This window comes from Geotrypetes seraphini, chromosome 17, assembly GCF_902459505.1.
Source record: "Geotrypetes seraphini chromosome 17, aGeoSer1.1, whole genome shotgun sequence".
Lineage (NCBI taxonomy): Eukaryota > Metazoa > Chordata > Amphibia > Gymnophiona > Dermophiidae > Geotrypetes > Geotrypetes seraphini.
In genome coordinates this window covers 3,372,043-3,385,238 of record NC_047100.1, presented here as the reverse complement: position 1 = coordinate 3,385,238, position 13,196 = coordinate 3,372,043, and the positions used below count along the sequence as shown (strand labels likewise).

The window sequence follows — 13,196 nt, the reverse complement described above, 5'->3', positions numbered from 1 at the left end:
GTTAGTGAGTTTGAGGCAATACAGAAAACAGCCACATCTACATAGCAAAATACAAAAATCAAGTTGTAGACCAGGGGTGCCCACACTTTTTTGACTCGCGAGCTACTTTTAAAATGACCAAGTCAAAATGATCTACCAACAATAAAATTAAAAAAAAACACAACGCACACTGTACGCATAGAATTGTTAATTATCATTCCTATTCCGGGGTTTTTTCAAAGAGGTCAAAGCAGATGACGCTATGCACTGTCACCTCAGTAACAACCATACAAAAATAGACAAATACCCACCCCTCTCCCTTTTTACTAAACCATAATAGCAGTTTTTAGTGCAGGGAGCTGTGCTGAATGCCCAGCGCTGCTCTCGACACTCATAGGTTCCCTGCGCTAAAAACCACTATTGCGGTTTAGTAAAAGGGGACCATAGTGTAAAATATAGACAGCAGATATAAATTCAGAAACATTTTGATCACTAAATTTAAAATAAAATCATTTTTCCTACCTTGTCTGGTGATTTCATGAGTCTCTGGTTGCACTTTCTTCTGACTGTGCATCCAATCTTTCTTCCCTTCTTTCAGCCTGTATGCTTCCTCTCTTCCACACATCATTCCGTCCCCCAACTTTTTCTTCCTCTCTCCCTGACCTTTCTTTCTTTCTCTCTTCATGCCCCCTTTCTTTTTCTCTGTTTCTCTTCTTTCCTTCTGTCTCCCTGCCAGCCCCCTTTCTTTCTTTCTCCCTGCCCTTCCCCAAGCCACTGCCACTGCTGCTGCCATCGGGGAACAGGACCCAAACCGCCACCAATGCATAACAGGCCCCAAAGCCGACGCCGACACCGCCCAAAGCTCTCCCTGCTTCAGGCCGACCAGCATTCCTCTCCCCGACATCAATTCTGCCGTCGGAGAGGAAGTTCCGCCCAGCCAGGCAACGATTGGCTGGCCCGAACTTCCTCTCCGACGGCAGAATTGACGTCGGGGAGAGGAAGACTGATCGGCCCGATAGATCGCCAAGGCAAAGTGAGTCCTGGGTGATCGACTCACTTTGCCTTGGCGAGCTACCGGTCGATCGCGATCGACCTATTGGGCACCCCTGTGGTAGACAAATTGTGGGTGAGAAAATAAAATTAAAATAATAAAATATGCTGAAACTACTGGAAAAATATCTATATGTGTAACAGGAAATACAGTGGAACCTTGTTTATGAGCATAATTCATTCCAGAAGCATGCTCGTAAACCAAAGTGCTCGTATATCAAAGCGAGTTTCCCCTTAGGAAGGAAGGGAAACTCAATTGATTCGTTCCCCCCTCTCTCGAGGCCACCGGCGCTGCTCCACCCCCCACCCCCCCGTGATCTGGCATTCCCCGCTGAGCGCCCAAACACCATCCCTTACTCTGATTTGGCACTGACACCAGCACCAATGCACAGGACATGCCGGTGCCTGAAGATCCTCCCTCCTGGCTGGGCTGGGCCTTAAGCATCTGCGCATGCTCAAGGCCTTCTGATTCTCGCTCTAAACGAGAACCAAAAGAGGTGAGCGAGAAAAAGAAACGGCGTATGCCCGAAGACATTGAAAAATCCCCAAGGGCTTCCCTTTGAAAGCTGCAGTAGAAATGCACCAAAGCCCCTAGGGACATGCCTAAAAAAGACTTGGCCCTCTTCTATTAGCGCGGGGAGCAGCACCGGCCATTCAGCGCGGCTTCCAGCGCTAAAAACTGCTCTGGCAGTTTCGTAGAAGAGGGGGTAAGTCAATACAGAAAACACTCACAAATACAAAATAAACTAAAAATCAACCTGTAGGTGAATGGTGGGCGAGAAAATCAACATACAATTTAAATAAGCTGAAACTGATGGGGAAAATCTATGTATAATAGTAATGTACTAATATCACCAAGAGCCAGTGAATGTGCTTGAAAAGGGCTTTTAAGCCAAAGATCCACTATTTCCATTATAGTGTCGCCATCTGGTGGAAAAGGTAAAAATAGACAAGGAATGTGAATGGGCTTTTAAGCCAAAGATCCACTATTTCCATTATAGTGTCGCCATCTGGTGGAAAAGGTAAAAATAGACAAGGAATGTGAATGGGCTTTTAAGCCAAAGATCCACTATTTCCATTATAGTGTCGCCATCTGGTGGAAAAGGTAAAAATAGACAAGGAATGTGAATGGGCTTTTAAGCCAAAGATCCACTATTTCCATTACAGTGTCGCCATCTGGTGGAAAAGGTAAAAAAAAACCAGTGATTGTGAATGGACTTCAAGGGAAAAAAAAGATTTATACTCTACAATAAAACCGCTTTTCGTCGTCGTCGTCCTCCTCCCCCCCCCCCCGCGCACTCCTCCCCGCCGCACCCGAACACAAGTTGACCCTCCCACCGCGAGACGACCGACAAATCTCCCGCCTCCAGCAGCGCCGCAGCACTCTAAATACGCTGTTTCGCGGCCTTCTACTGCCCTGATTTCCTCTGCTGCGTCCCTGATGACATCACCAGTGACGCTGCAGAGGGAATCACGGGCAGTATAGGTGAAATGCGATGTGGCTATAATAGCGAGTGCAAGTCAATACAAAAAACATAGTAAAATAAACAAAAAAAAACCTATGGGCGAGAAAATCAACATACAATTTAAATAAGCTGAAACTGATGGGGAAAATCTATGTACTAATATCGCCAAAAGCCAGTGAATGTGAATGGGCTTTTAAGTCAAAGATCCAGTATTTCAATTATAGTGGTAAAAATAGACTGAATGTGAATAGGTGGCAAAAAGTAAAAAATCCACTATTTCCATTACAATGGCGCCATCTGGTGGAAACGGTAAAAATAGACTGAATGTGAATAGGTGGCAAAAAGCAAAAAATCCACTAAGCGCCATCTGGTGGAAATGGCAAAAATAGACAAGGAATGTGAATGGGCTTTTAAGTCAAAGATCAAATATTTCATTTAGAATGTCGCCCTCTGGTGGAAACCATGAGAAAGGACAAGGAATGGACTGGAAGTGGAAAAAAGCTGTATTTTAAATAAATAAATGTTTAAAAGAGTTGTAATATATAATGTTTAAAAAAGGCAATCTAATCAATATGAGCATTCAGACCATATTAAGCTGCTAAGTGAGTCTGTTTTCTTCCCGATCTAAAATCTTGTTGATGTTGCCTGGTCGCCGTTCATGCTTTGAAGGCGAGGCTTCCTATGGCCCGTACGTGAGATGTTTTGAGCTGTCTGAGCCACTCAGCTACCTGCACACACTGGCCAACGAGCCTGCGGTTGCCGCTCTGTGTGCAAACATGTAGTATGGGATGTTTGCAAGCTGCTCTAGGTGTGGGGAGCTGCGGTCCCGCCCGTCCTGTGACTGCCACTCCCCACTCGCCCTATAAAGCGGCAGCGGCTGGCCAGCGCTAGTATGCATTGATTTCTTGGCGCCATTACCGCATTATTTGAAATATCATTTGCAGCCTATTCACATTCTGGCTTTTAAATATGTTTATTCTATGCTTGAAAATAAATAAAACTTTTTTGAACTTAAAAAAAAAAAAAAAAAAAAGCGCGCCGGAACAAAGGCGCGCGCAGGAGGGGCTCACAAACAACCCCCCCCCCCCGTCGGAGCCCCTAAAAACTAATTTTCTTCGGCGCGTGCCTCCGTCTTGCGCTCAGTTGTCGGCGCGCGCCTTTGTCTTTCTCGAAAGTAATTTAAAAAAAACAAAAAAGTTTAATCGGCGCCGAAACCGTGTCCGGTGAGGAAAGTTAGTGACGTTTTAATTTGGGCGCTCACAAGCTTGATCGGCGCTACTCCCTTCATGGGAGACGGTTTCGGCACCGACTAAACTTTTTTTTTTTTTATTGCTTTATAGTTCTTTATTCCGGTTCATAGACAACCCCGCGAAAGACAAAGGCGCGCGCCGACAACTGAGCGCAAGACGGAGGCACACGCCTAGTTTTTAGGGGCTCCGACGGGGGGTTTGTTGGGGAGCCCCCCCCTGCGCGCGCCTTTGTTCCGGCGCGCTTTTGACCTGACACCCTTTATTCCACTTCCAGTCCATTCCTTGTCCTTTCTCATAGTTTCCACCAGAGGGCGACATTCTAATTGAAATATTGGATCTTTGACTTAAAAGCCTATTCACATTCCTTGTCTATTTTTGCCGTTTCCGCCAGATGGCGCCATTGTATTTGAAATAGTGGATTTTTTGCTTTTTGCCACCTATTCACATTCAGTCTATTTTTACCGTTTCCACCAGATGGCGCCACTATAATTGATATACTGGATCTTTGACTTAAAAGCCTATTCACATTCCTTGTCTATTTTTGCCGTTTCCACCAGATGGCGCCATTGTATTTGAAATAGTGGATTTTTTGCTTTTTGCCACCTATTCACATTCAGTCTATTTTTACCGTTTCCACCAGATGGCGCCACTATAATTGATATACTGGATCTTTGACTTAAAAGCCTATTCACATTCCTTGTCTATTTTTACCGTTTCCACCAGATGGCGACACTATAATGGAAATACTGGATCTTTGGCTTAAAAGCCCATTCACATTCCTTGTCTATTTTTACCTTTTCCACCAGATGGCGACACTATAATGGAAATACTGGATCTTTGACTTAAAAGCCTATTCACATTCACTGGCTTTTGGTGATATTAGTACATTACTATTATACATAGATTTTTCCCATCAGTTTCAGCTTATTTAAATTGTATGTTGATTTTCTAGACCACCATTTACCTACAGGTTGATTTTTAGTTTATTTTGCTATGTCGATGTGGGTGTTTACTGTCTTGACTTGCACTCATTATATATCACATCACATTTTAGCATCTCCTGTTCATCATAGGATTTGTTCTTTTAGGTTTTCGATATTTACTCCTGGACCTTCATTTGTGTGATAGACATCACTTTGGGCACCTTTTATCAAGCTGCATTAAAGGTTTTTAGCACAGACCAGCACAGTAAATGCTCCAGCGCTCATAGAATTCATGTGAGCAGCGAAGCACTTACCTCGCTGGCCTGCACTAAAAACCTCTGCACTGCTTACACATCACCGTCGCCTCCTTGGGGATCTTCTCGCAGAGCTAGCACTTGAGCGACACTGCCTTGATTTGCTGGTAGCGGTCCACACAGCCCCCGCTCGTCCAGGATCAGGCTGCTGTGGTACCGCGGCCAGGTGATGCATGAATTGCAGGGCATGGGCAGCAGGGAGGCGGCATGTTTGTGATTGAGCGCATGCAGCATGACCGGCAGGAAGATGCTGAGAGAGAGAAGCATTTTAAAGGCGAGACACTGACTAGGGGGAAGCGCGTCATTCAAGGAAGACAGCCGGGCACCCGGCTAAAAGACGCTATCATAGCCCAGTTTTCTCCAAGACCAATATAACAACTAAGCCCTCTGTTTATGTTTATTAGATGTTCCCCTAACGTCAGCTTTTCAGGCAAAATTAAGTTTTATCTTTCAAAAGAACTCAATATGTTGAAAAATTAAACTCTAAAATAAGAGACATTGTTGGTTTTGAGAAAAACAAACAAACACCCCAGCACAAATTAAACATATTTATTCAATTTTCTATACCATTCTCCCAGGGGAGCTCAGAATGGTTTACATGAATTTATTCAGGCACTCAAGCATTTTTCCCCCATCTGTCCTACAATCTATCTAATATACCTGGGGCAATGGGGAGGAACAGCATGGTTTTGAACCCACAACCTCAGGGTGCTGAGGCTGTAGCTTTAACCACTGCACCACACTCTCCTCTAGGACAGTGAGGGGGGGGGGGGTAATAGCTGGAAGATGACCTAACTCTGGCTATTCAATTCATAGGCATGTGTGGCTCCTAACACCGAATATCTGATGTTCCATGGACCCTGAAGTTAACCAAACTGGAAAGTAAGAATGCACTGCTATCTCTGACCAGATCTTTTAACACCATCATTATCAACAGAGAATGGCCAGAGAGAAAGGGCCCATTTTCAGACACAAAATGAGATGTATTTGATTTTCCTATTCCTCCCCAGGGTGCTATTTTTTATTGTGAACCACTCCAATATGTTATTATTTGCAGTATAGTAAGTAAAAATGAAATGTGAAGTATCAAAGCATGGAATAATATCTTAGATTTCTGGAATTCCATTAAATAAGGCCGAGTTGCACTAATGATTAATCCACTCGAGGACCAGAGAGAAATAGCAAACCAGTTCAGAGAAGCTTGAGCTAAATGCAGAGAGCCACAGTGCAAACAGGAGCCTTGGCTTTGCAGCAGAAAGAAACAAGTTTGAAAGTGAGCAACATGGGGCTGGAAGAGCGCAGGCCCTTTTTAGAACAGTGCTCAGTTGCTGGTCTTGGGTGCTAGGCTTATGCCTGCTGAAACCTGGTGTAAATGCTAGCAGCCAGTGGTTGGGGGGAGGGCAGGGGGTGGACCGCCCTGAGTGCCATCTTGGTGGGCACCTCTTTGCTCCCTCACGTCAAGCTCACACTCTCCCTTCCCTGCCCCATACCTCTTTAAAACCACCAGCACAAACAACCACTCTAGCCTGTTGCTCGCACTGGCCCGACTCCCTCTGGAATAATTTCCAGATCAAGGGGCCAGGAAGTGATGTTGGAGGGAAAACCAGCACAATCAGCAAGTTGGAGAAGCTACTCGTGGTGGCAAACATTTTAAGAGATACGGAGGGAGTGCGGTGCAGAAAGAGCACAGGATTTAAATGTGCTGTGCTCATTTTCACGTTGGACACCCACAACATTGCAGAGAGGAGCTAAGAACTTGGGGGTAATGGGTTCAGTTCCTTGTGACCTTGGACAAGTCACTTAACCCTCATTGCCCCAAGTACAAAAGAGGCTGTGAGCCCACTAGACACAGAGAAGTACCAACATATAATATGTACACTTGTTTTGATTGTCCCTCAGAAATCTGGGGACACTTTAAAGCCCAATACAATTTATAATGCCCATCAGATTTGGAGACCACTTGAACAGAGAAATAATTTGTATACCTAAAACTGTAACACTATAGACTCCGATTTAGAAAGTTTGAGTAATTAAATCTGACCCAAATCCAAAAAAATCAAATCCAATGCAGTCACAGAACTTAGCTGTCCCAATCTGTCTCCCACTTCTGCTGTACCTGGCTTGTCTCATCACCAGAGCAGGAATACGCCCACCGCTCAGATTTACTGAGGGAAGCCACAGTACAAGCTGAAGCCTGGATGTCAGGAGATCGCAGATAGAAACATGTAGCTTTCAGCTTTGCAGACCCCATCACTTGACTTGTACCTACCTAGTCCTACCCCTGTGCAGGCCAATGTTCTTCAGTGCAAAGCTCAGGGGCCAATTGCAGCCCCCAGAGACCTCTTTGGCACCCCTCATTATGAATATCTTTCTGTGCTTGTGTGTGTGGGTTCCTCTCTGCTACTCTGCCTCTCTACTGAGGCTTAGGCCATAAAGGGAAAAGTAGCTGGGCAGAAGCACATGCTTGAAGGATAACATCTCAATAGACAAAAAAGAAAAAAAAAAGGTGTAGGCTATAGGGAGAGTGCACTGGAGAAGTCCAATATCCAGTTGGGTGCATACAGTAGTGGATGACAAGCCCTGCCTTACCTTCTTTTCCTCTGGGCTGAGCTTTGGCGTCTTGGCGGGTGCATGGGGGACCCTGCTGTCTCTCCCTCTGTTCTCGGGCAGAGAGTCCAGGGGAAGTCCCTTACACAGCTCCTTCAGAAGTTCCATGTCTGTTATCAGCAAAGAAGACAATGATGAGGTCTGCCTGGCTGCACTCACAGTCCCTGTAAAAACACAGTCTCCACTGTCTAACAGGAAATCACAGGGGCACAGAAGTTAGTGCAGGAAGGTGTCTGCTTGCTCCCACCCCACAACCTTATTGGTTGAACAGGGGCCCCAAAATTAATTTTTGACAAAAGGTACTATTTGCTTCTTCTTCAATTATTAACTGCACCTAAGCACAGTCCCTGGAAAAGCAGCTCCATATTTTGAGCTCAGGAAAGGATTCTCTCCAGGGCATTGTTCTAAGGCAGTTAAGCAGAGCCAGCAGCTCCATTAGGCAACTAGGTGATAACCTAGAGTAGAGTATAGAGTATGCAGGAAGTGGCTGAGAAAACAGTAGGAATGAACAGGCAAACCTGCAGATAAGTGGATAAGGTCACAGTACATGTGTGCTCTGAAGGATGCCGGGTCTGGGACTCCCACACAGACCACCTGTTATTATGGAGTGGGAGAGGATGTGGCAGCCTTTTGGGAACCTGTATGGAGGCTCTGCATTTACTTGTTGTTCACCCTGCCCCCCCCCCCTAACTAAAAAACCCAACATGGCAGCTATAGGAACCAGCTCTTTGGGTGCTGAGCACCCCAATATTGAGCAAGCTCCTTCACAGAGAGGGTAATTTCTATTGTTTGCACCTCCCACCCCCTCACCAATTCATTTTGAAATGTTGGCCTATAGTAGCCTGCAGCAGCAGTTGAAAGTGTTAGGGGAAGGGAGATGACGGACTGCCAGTGGGGAAGAGTAACATACAGGGATTACATGGCTGGTGGGGAAGAGGAGGTGAGATGCTGGATTGCAGAAGAGAGGGGCGGGTGGGTATAAGATTAAAGATTTACATAGGACACTACCAACCTTGTACCAGCTCTGGTAGCCAGTTTGAAATTGCGAAATTATCACATCAAAAATGAAAGTGTAAGAGAGGATATGGGGGGGGGGGGGGGGAAGACAGTGAAACAGTAGCATGTAAAGAAAAGCTAAGGAACCTCCTAAGCACAGAATTGAGGCATGAAAAGTGCAATGGACAAAGGAAATTTCTACACCCCCCCCCCCCCGATTCGGACTGTTGCACTTAGCGAGACAAATGTCGTGCATCCGTTACGCTCTTGTGCTGAGGGCGCCAGACAGAAAAGGTGGCAAGGTTAGAGAGGTCAACATGGGTGCAGGATTTGCTCCTGCTAAGCTCTCATCTCCCGGAGCTATTTGTCCGATCTCTGATCGTCTCCGTGCTGGGCAGCGCAGATAAGCGCATTGAATTTCTGTTTTATCACAAACCACATGTTATTGATATGAACATGCAAACAGCAACCCTCTTAGGGCCAGTAAGATGCAGGCGCACTGACCCTTTTGCACATGTGAAATACAAAAAGTTAAATCACTAACTGCTTGCACACGCCATGAGTTGTGAGAAATCTGGACAAGTGGGTTGTGCACTAGGTTCACCAGGTACAGTATGGAGAGGTCTGGGAGGCAGGGGTGGGTCAGGGTTTAGAAACTCGTGAATAACCGAAGTCATGAGTTCTAAACCCAAAAAGTTGGAGGGAGAAGTATATATAGTCCGAGACAATACTCACCCTTTCGATTTCCACTCTAGCCTATCAAGCTGCAAACTCTGGAGAACTTTGCCAGATCAGATTAGTTCAATGAGTGATTACAAGAGCTTTAGAAAAGCCTTGAAGTCTCATTTAAAGGAATGTTTTCTCAAAGAGTTGCAATTTTCTTAATGTTTCTATTGTATTGATTGTCTCTCTCTTAACCAAATTGAACTTATTTTGAGGTATTTGCAGTATACAAATAAAAATTGTATTGTATGGTCCATGCAATATTTCCAACAAGATGAACTCATAAGTACAAGGTATGATATGATATTACATAGGCGATCTTGATTTGTCCTTGCCATTTTCAGGGTACAGACCATAGACGTCTGCCCAGCTCTAGCCTTGTTCTCCCACTACTGAAGTTATCAAAGTCCCACTTCATCCCTTCTGAATTTCCCTTGTCATGATCGAGGTGCAGATCGTAGAGCACTGGTTTTGCTTCTCCCTTACCATTCACCTTTTCTCCTAGAAAACAGGGCTCCTGGTAAGCAGCAAAACCAAGGCCGGTCTCTGTCTCACAACCCTGTAACAATCTTTTAAACTACTTTAACTTTTGAAAAACCATCCAATGCAGTTCAAACATTCACTAAGAAAAGCAAAATGTGATAGATAATTATTCTCACAACAAAAACTGCTTTTGATGACATGCACCAAAGCACAGGAGGAGGGATGTGTGGAGGGCATTTCTCTTTGCAGCTAAGGGAAAATTGCTGGATACAACTGGCCCATTCTCCAGATCAGCCAATATTCCAGATCGGCTTTATTTCAAAGGTAGGCTATGGTACTTGGTCCAAACAGAGTCATGAAAGTGGGTTAATGACTCCCACTCACTAGTGCAGTACCCAGATCACCACTTTCTGATTAAGAGGCCCATAAAATCTAGATAGTCTTAAGTCAGATTTAGGTTCATAATTACATCAATTTTCAAGGTAATATATAGCAATTAAACAAAACCAAAAAGCAAAGGAGATAAGGTAATACCTTTTATTGGATGAGCTTTCGAAGGTAATCCTTCTTCATACCAAAAATAAGCAAATGTCAAATATCTGAAGGGTTACCTTTGAAAGCTCATCATTGAGTTAGTCCAATAAAAAAAGGTTATTTCCTTGAAAAGTGGACTAACATGGCCAACCCACCATTTCAATCAATTTTCAAGATATATTTTCCATTTTATCAAGAAACAAACAGGTGCAAAAGATTTTTCATATATTCATTTATTTTTTGAACTATGACTTTTTAAACTTTTACCAAAAAAGAATGAGACTGACAGAGCTAAAAGATATACACAAATATAGCAGAGCAGGGGTGGTTCAGTGCATTCTTCCTACACAGGCTGAAATGCTAATTAAAACCCTGCTCCAATAGACTATGCCTGGGGAGAGATGGGAATCAGTGCTCAGGTCCTCAATGCTTATACCACGCCTCCTGGCTTTAGAGCCGGTCCAAAGGAGGTTTTCAGCAGTGTTGAAAGCTGACCATTGGACACAAGGAGACCAGCTCATTCTCTGAGCTACTCAATAGATCATCACTGACCTAGGATGAAGTATAGTTACAAAACATGACATTCCTGTACCAATTCACTGAAGCTTTCCGTTTCCAATTATGTTATCTAAACAGTTCACGTGCATATCTTTCTTATGTACATCATTCAAGAAAATATTACAGTTAATCTGATAGAGAAAAACTTCAAAAAAGGCAACTGATCAGTATTCACTGTAACTAACTTTAGATTTGCTATAGCTATTCATGAAGTCAGGCTCTGTGGTGCCTCAAGAAATGTATATATCTCCCCTAGGGAACTGTTTGGAATTTCATTTTAGTTCTAATGCATGTTTACTGTAGAATAATGCAGAGGGCCAACATAAATGCCCACCCAATATATTACTTTGTAGGGCATAATTGAAAAAGGAACATAAGATTTGGGGATGGCTGGCGTCCCCCTCCGGTTCATTAGCTAAATGTCTTTTCTTCACCCGGGTTGTCCTCTCTGGATTGTGACGGTATCTCTGCATCATTGCTTTGTCTGTCTTCCTCATCATCCTGGGGGTAAAGGTCTGGGTATTTCTGCATGCATTCCTGCATGGCTCGGAATTGTTCCACACAGTCTGAGCCTTTTATCTCCTCACTGCTGTAGTGGAAGCAGGAGAAGGCAGATTTAAATTGTTCCCCACAAGGACCACTGGCCATTCCACCAAGGCAGGGACAGTTCCAATTGATATCTCCGTTTGGTAAAATCAATCCTATAAAGGAAGAGATGAAAAAATTCAGTTATACTCCAGCCCAAGTTATTTATCCAGTTTTCTTTTACCAATGATGAATATCTCAGGTAATGAACTCAGTGATACTGCATTATGGCCATATTAAGAATTTAACAGATACTTTGATGTTGGTCTTCTGCGCAACGTGGGGGGAAGGGGGAGAAATGACAGATTACCAGTAGTTTTCCTGCTGGAGATGAGCAAATTAGCAGCCCTTTTCCATTTAATCCAGAGTTATCTATCTTCCTATGAAAGCTACCAGATGGGCCTTGAAGGGGGTTGCATAAGTATCTTACCCCATATCAGATTTTTTTCCAGATACAACATACCAAAAAAGAGGCTATGGGGACTATGTTAAAAAGTTTAAAAACCTCACACCAAAAGCAAATAGAAAATGCAAGTAAGTCAACTCTTTAACATGAACACATTGCAAACATTATAGAGCGAGTGGTATGACAGAGGAAGATTCTCACACACCAGTGGCAGGAGTTATCAACCTTGTGAGATTCTCTCATATAGTAAGCTCCTACTTGCATGTGCCAAAAGAGCAAATATACTAAGATAATTGGATACCGTGAGAGGTCGAAATTGTACAAAAGTGAACAGAGGGTTGCATTCAGTTGAATTAGTAGAATTTAGAAAAAAGGACATGAACAATAATTAAAAAAGAGAAAGCAGATTTCAGAGTAGCTCCTTGGCTAAACCATTACTCTAAAGAAATTAGAGCATTAAGTGGTTCATTTATTTCTTCTTTGTACAGACACCTAAGTTTTCAAAGTTAAAAAGAAAAATTGAACCTTCTCTGCAATAACCACCCAGTTTTTTATAAAGTTTAGGGAGGGCGATTATGGCGGCATCATTTATCTCCTCCCCATGGCGACAGGCATTGCTTTCTTCACCCTCCCAAAAGATCTTTCTTACCTGTTGAGGTTATGGTGCTGGACTGGTTTATGCATGCTTGAGACACCCTGAGACATGAAGGAGAACAATACTGAGGGGAGGGGGGGGGGATAGTAAATCATGGAGGGAATCTCGATTTGGTGTTGAAACCACATCTGGGTATTTTGAGTCCTGGGGGGAGGGGGAGGGGGGGAATACCGTCACCGACCTTGATCTTCATAAGGGTCATTCGGGTCATCCGCTATGAGCTCAGCACTGCTGGGCATTTCGTGGTCCTCTTTGGTCACGAAGATGATTTTGTCTTTGCCTAGAGAAGAAAGAGAAGTGCAATGAGGGAGGAGAGTCCTGCAAAGCAATTGGAAGTCAATCGAGGCCGCTTGACCTCCAACCCCCGAGCCGCACCTTCCTGCCGGCAGTGGGACATGGCTGGGCCCGGCCTCGGTGCTGCTGCTCCCGCGCGGCTGCTTCCGTCCCCGCTCCCTCCACGCCGCCCGCAGCCTCCTCCATTCAGCGGCAGGGGCTCGGCGCGCGCGCGCCATGACGTCACGGCCCGCGTCGCCTGAAGAAGGGAGAGAGAGGACCCCGGCCAGGGCTGTCTCTTGCCGCGCCTGATGCGCCTTTCCAACAAAAACGGGAAATCTGTCCCTACAATCCTCATTTGCCTATGTCGCTCTCAAAGCAGCTTTCACGGGGC

The 13,196-nt window shown here is 44.5% G+C and overlaps 2 protein-coding genes across 2 annotated transcripts in view; both read right to left on the bottom strand.

Annotated features, from left to right (window-relative positions):
* UROC1 (urocanate hydratase 1) overlaps positions 1-7,778 on the bottom strand; it is a 31,972-nt gene extending 24,194 nt beyond the window's left edge. The window contains exon 1 of the mRNA XM_033925814.1: positions 7,572-7,778. Within this exon, the coding sequence (XP_033781705.1) occupies positions 7,572-7,697 (126 nt within the window). The 5' untranslated portion in view covers positions 7,698-7,778. The remainder of the gene's footprint in view (positions 1-7,571) is intronic.
* A 2,759-nt stretch (positions 7,779-10,537) lies between these two features.
* Positions 10,538-13,065, bottom strand: CHCHD4 (coiled-coil-helix-coiled-coil-helix domain containing 4). Its single transcript, XM_033926381.1, has 3 exons — positions 12,905-13,065; positions 12,711-12,809; positions 10,538-11,584 (listed from the first exon to the last, which is right to left on the bottom strand). The coding sequence occupies exons 1-3, from the start codon at positions 12,924-12,926 to the stop codon at positions 11,295-11,297; spliced, it is 411 nt and encodes a 136-aa protein (XP_033782272.1). The 5' UTR covers positions 12,927-13,065; the 3' UTR covers positions 10,538-11,294.
* Between the last annotated feature and the right edge of the window lie 131 nt (positions 13,066-13,196).

What these genes read in the sequence shown, in the direction of transcription:
- CHCHD4 (XM_033926381.1), bottom strand. Translation starts at nt 12,926, where the DNA reads ATGTCCCACTGCCGGCAGGAAG. An exon ending in GTCCCACTGCCGGCAGGAAG is followed by an intron (nt 12,810 to 12,904) that starts GTGCGGCTCGGG and finishes TTTCTTCTCTAG; the next exon opens with GCAAAGACAAAATCATCTTC. An exon ending in TGACCCTTATGAAGATCAAG is followed by an intron (nt 11,585 to 12,710) that starts GTCGGTGACGGT and finishes CTTCCTTTATAG; the next exon opens with GATTGATTTTACCAAACGGA.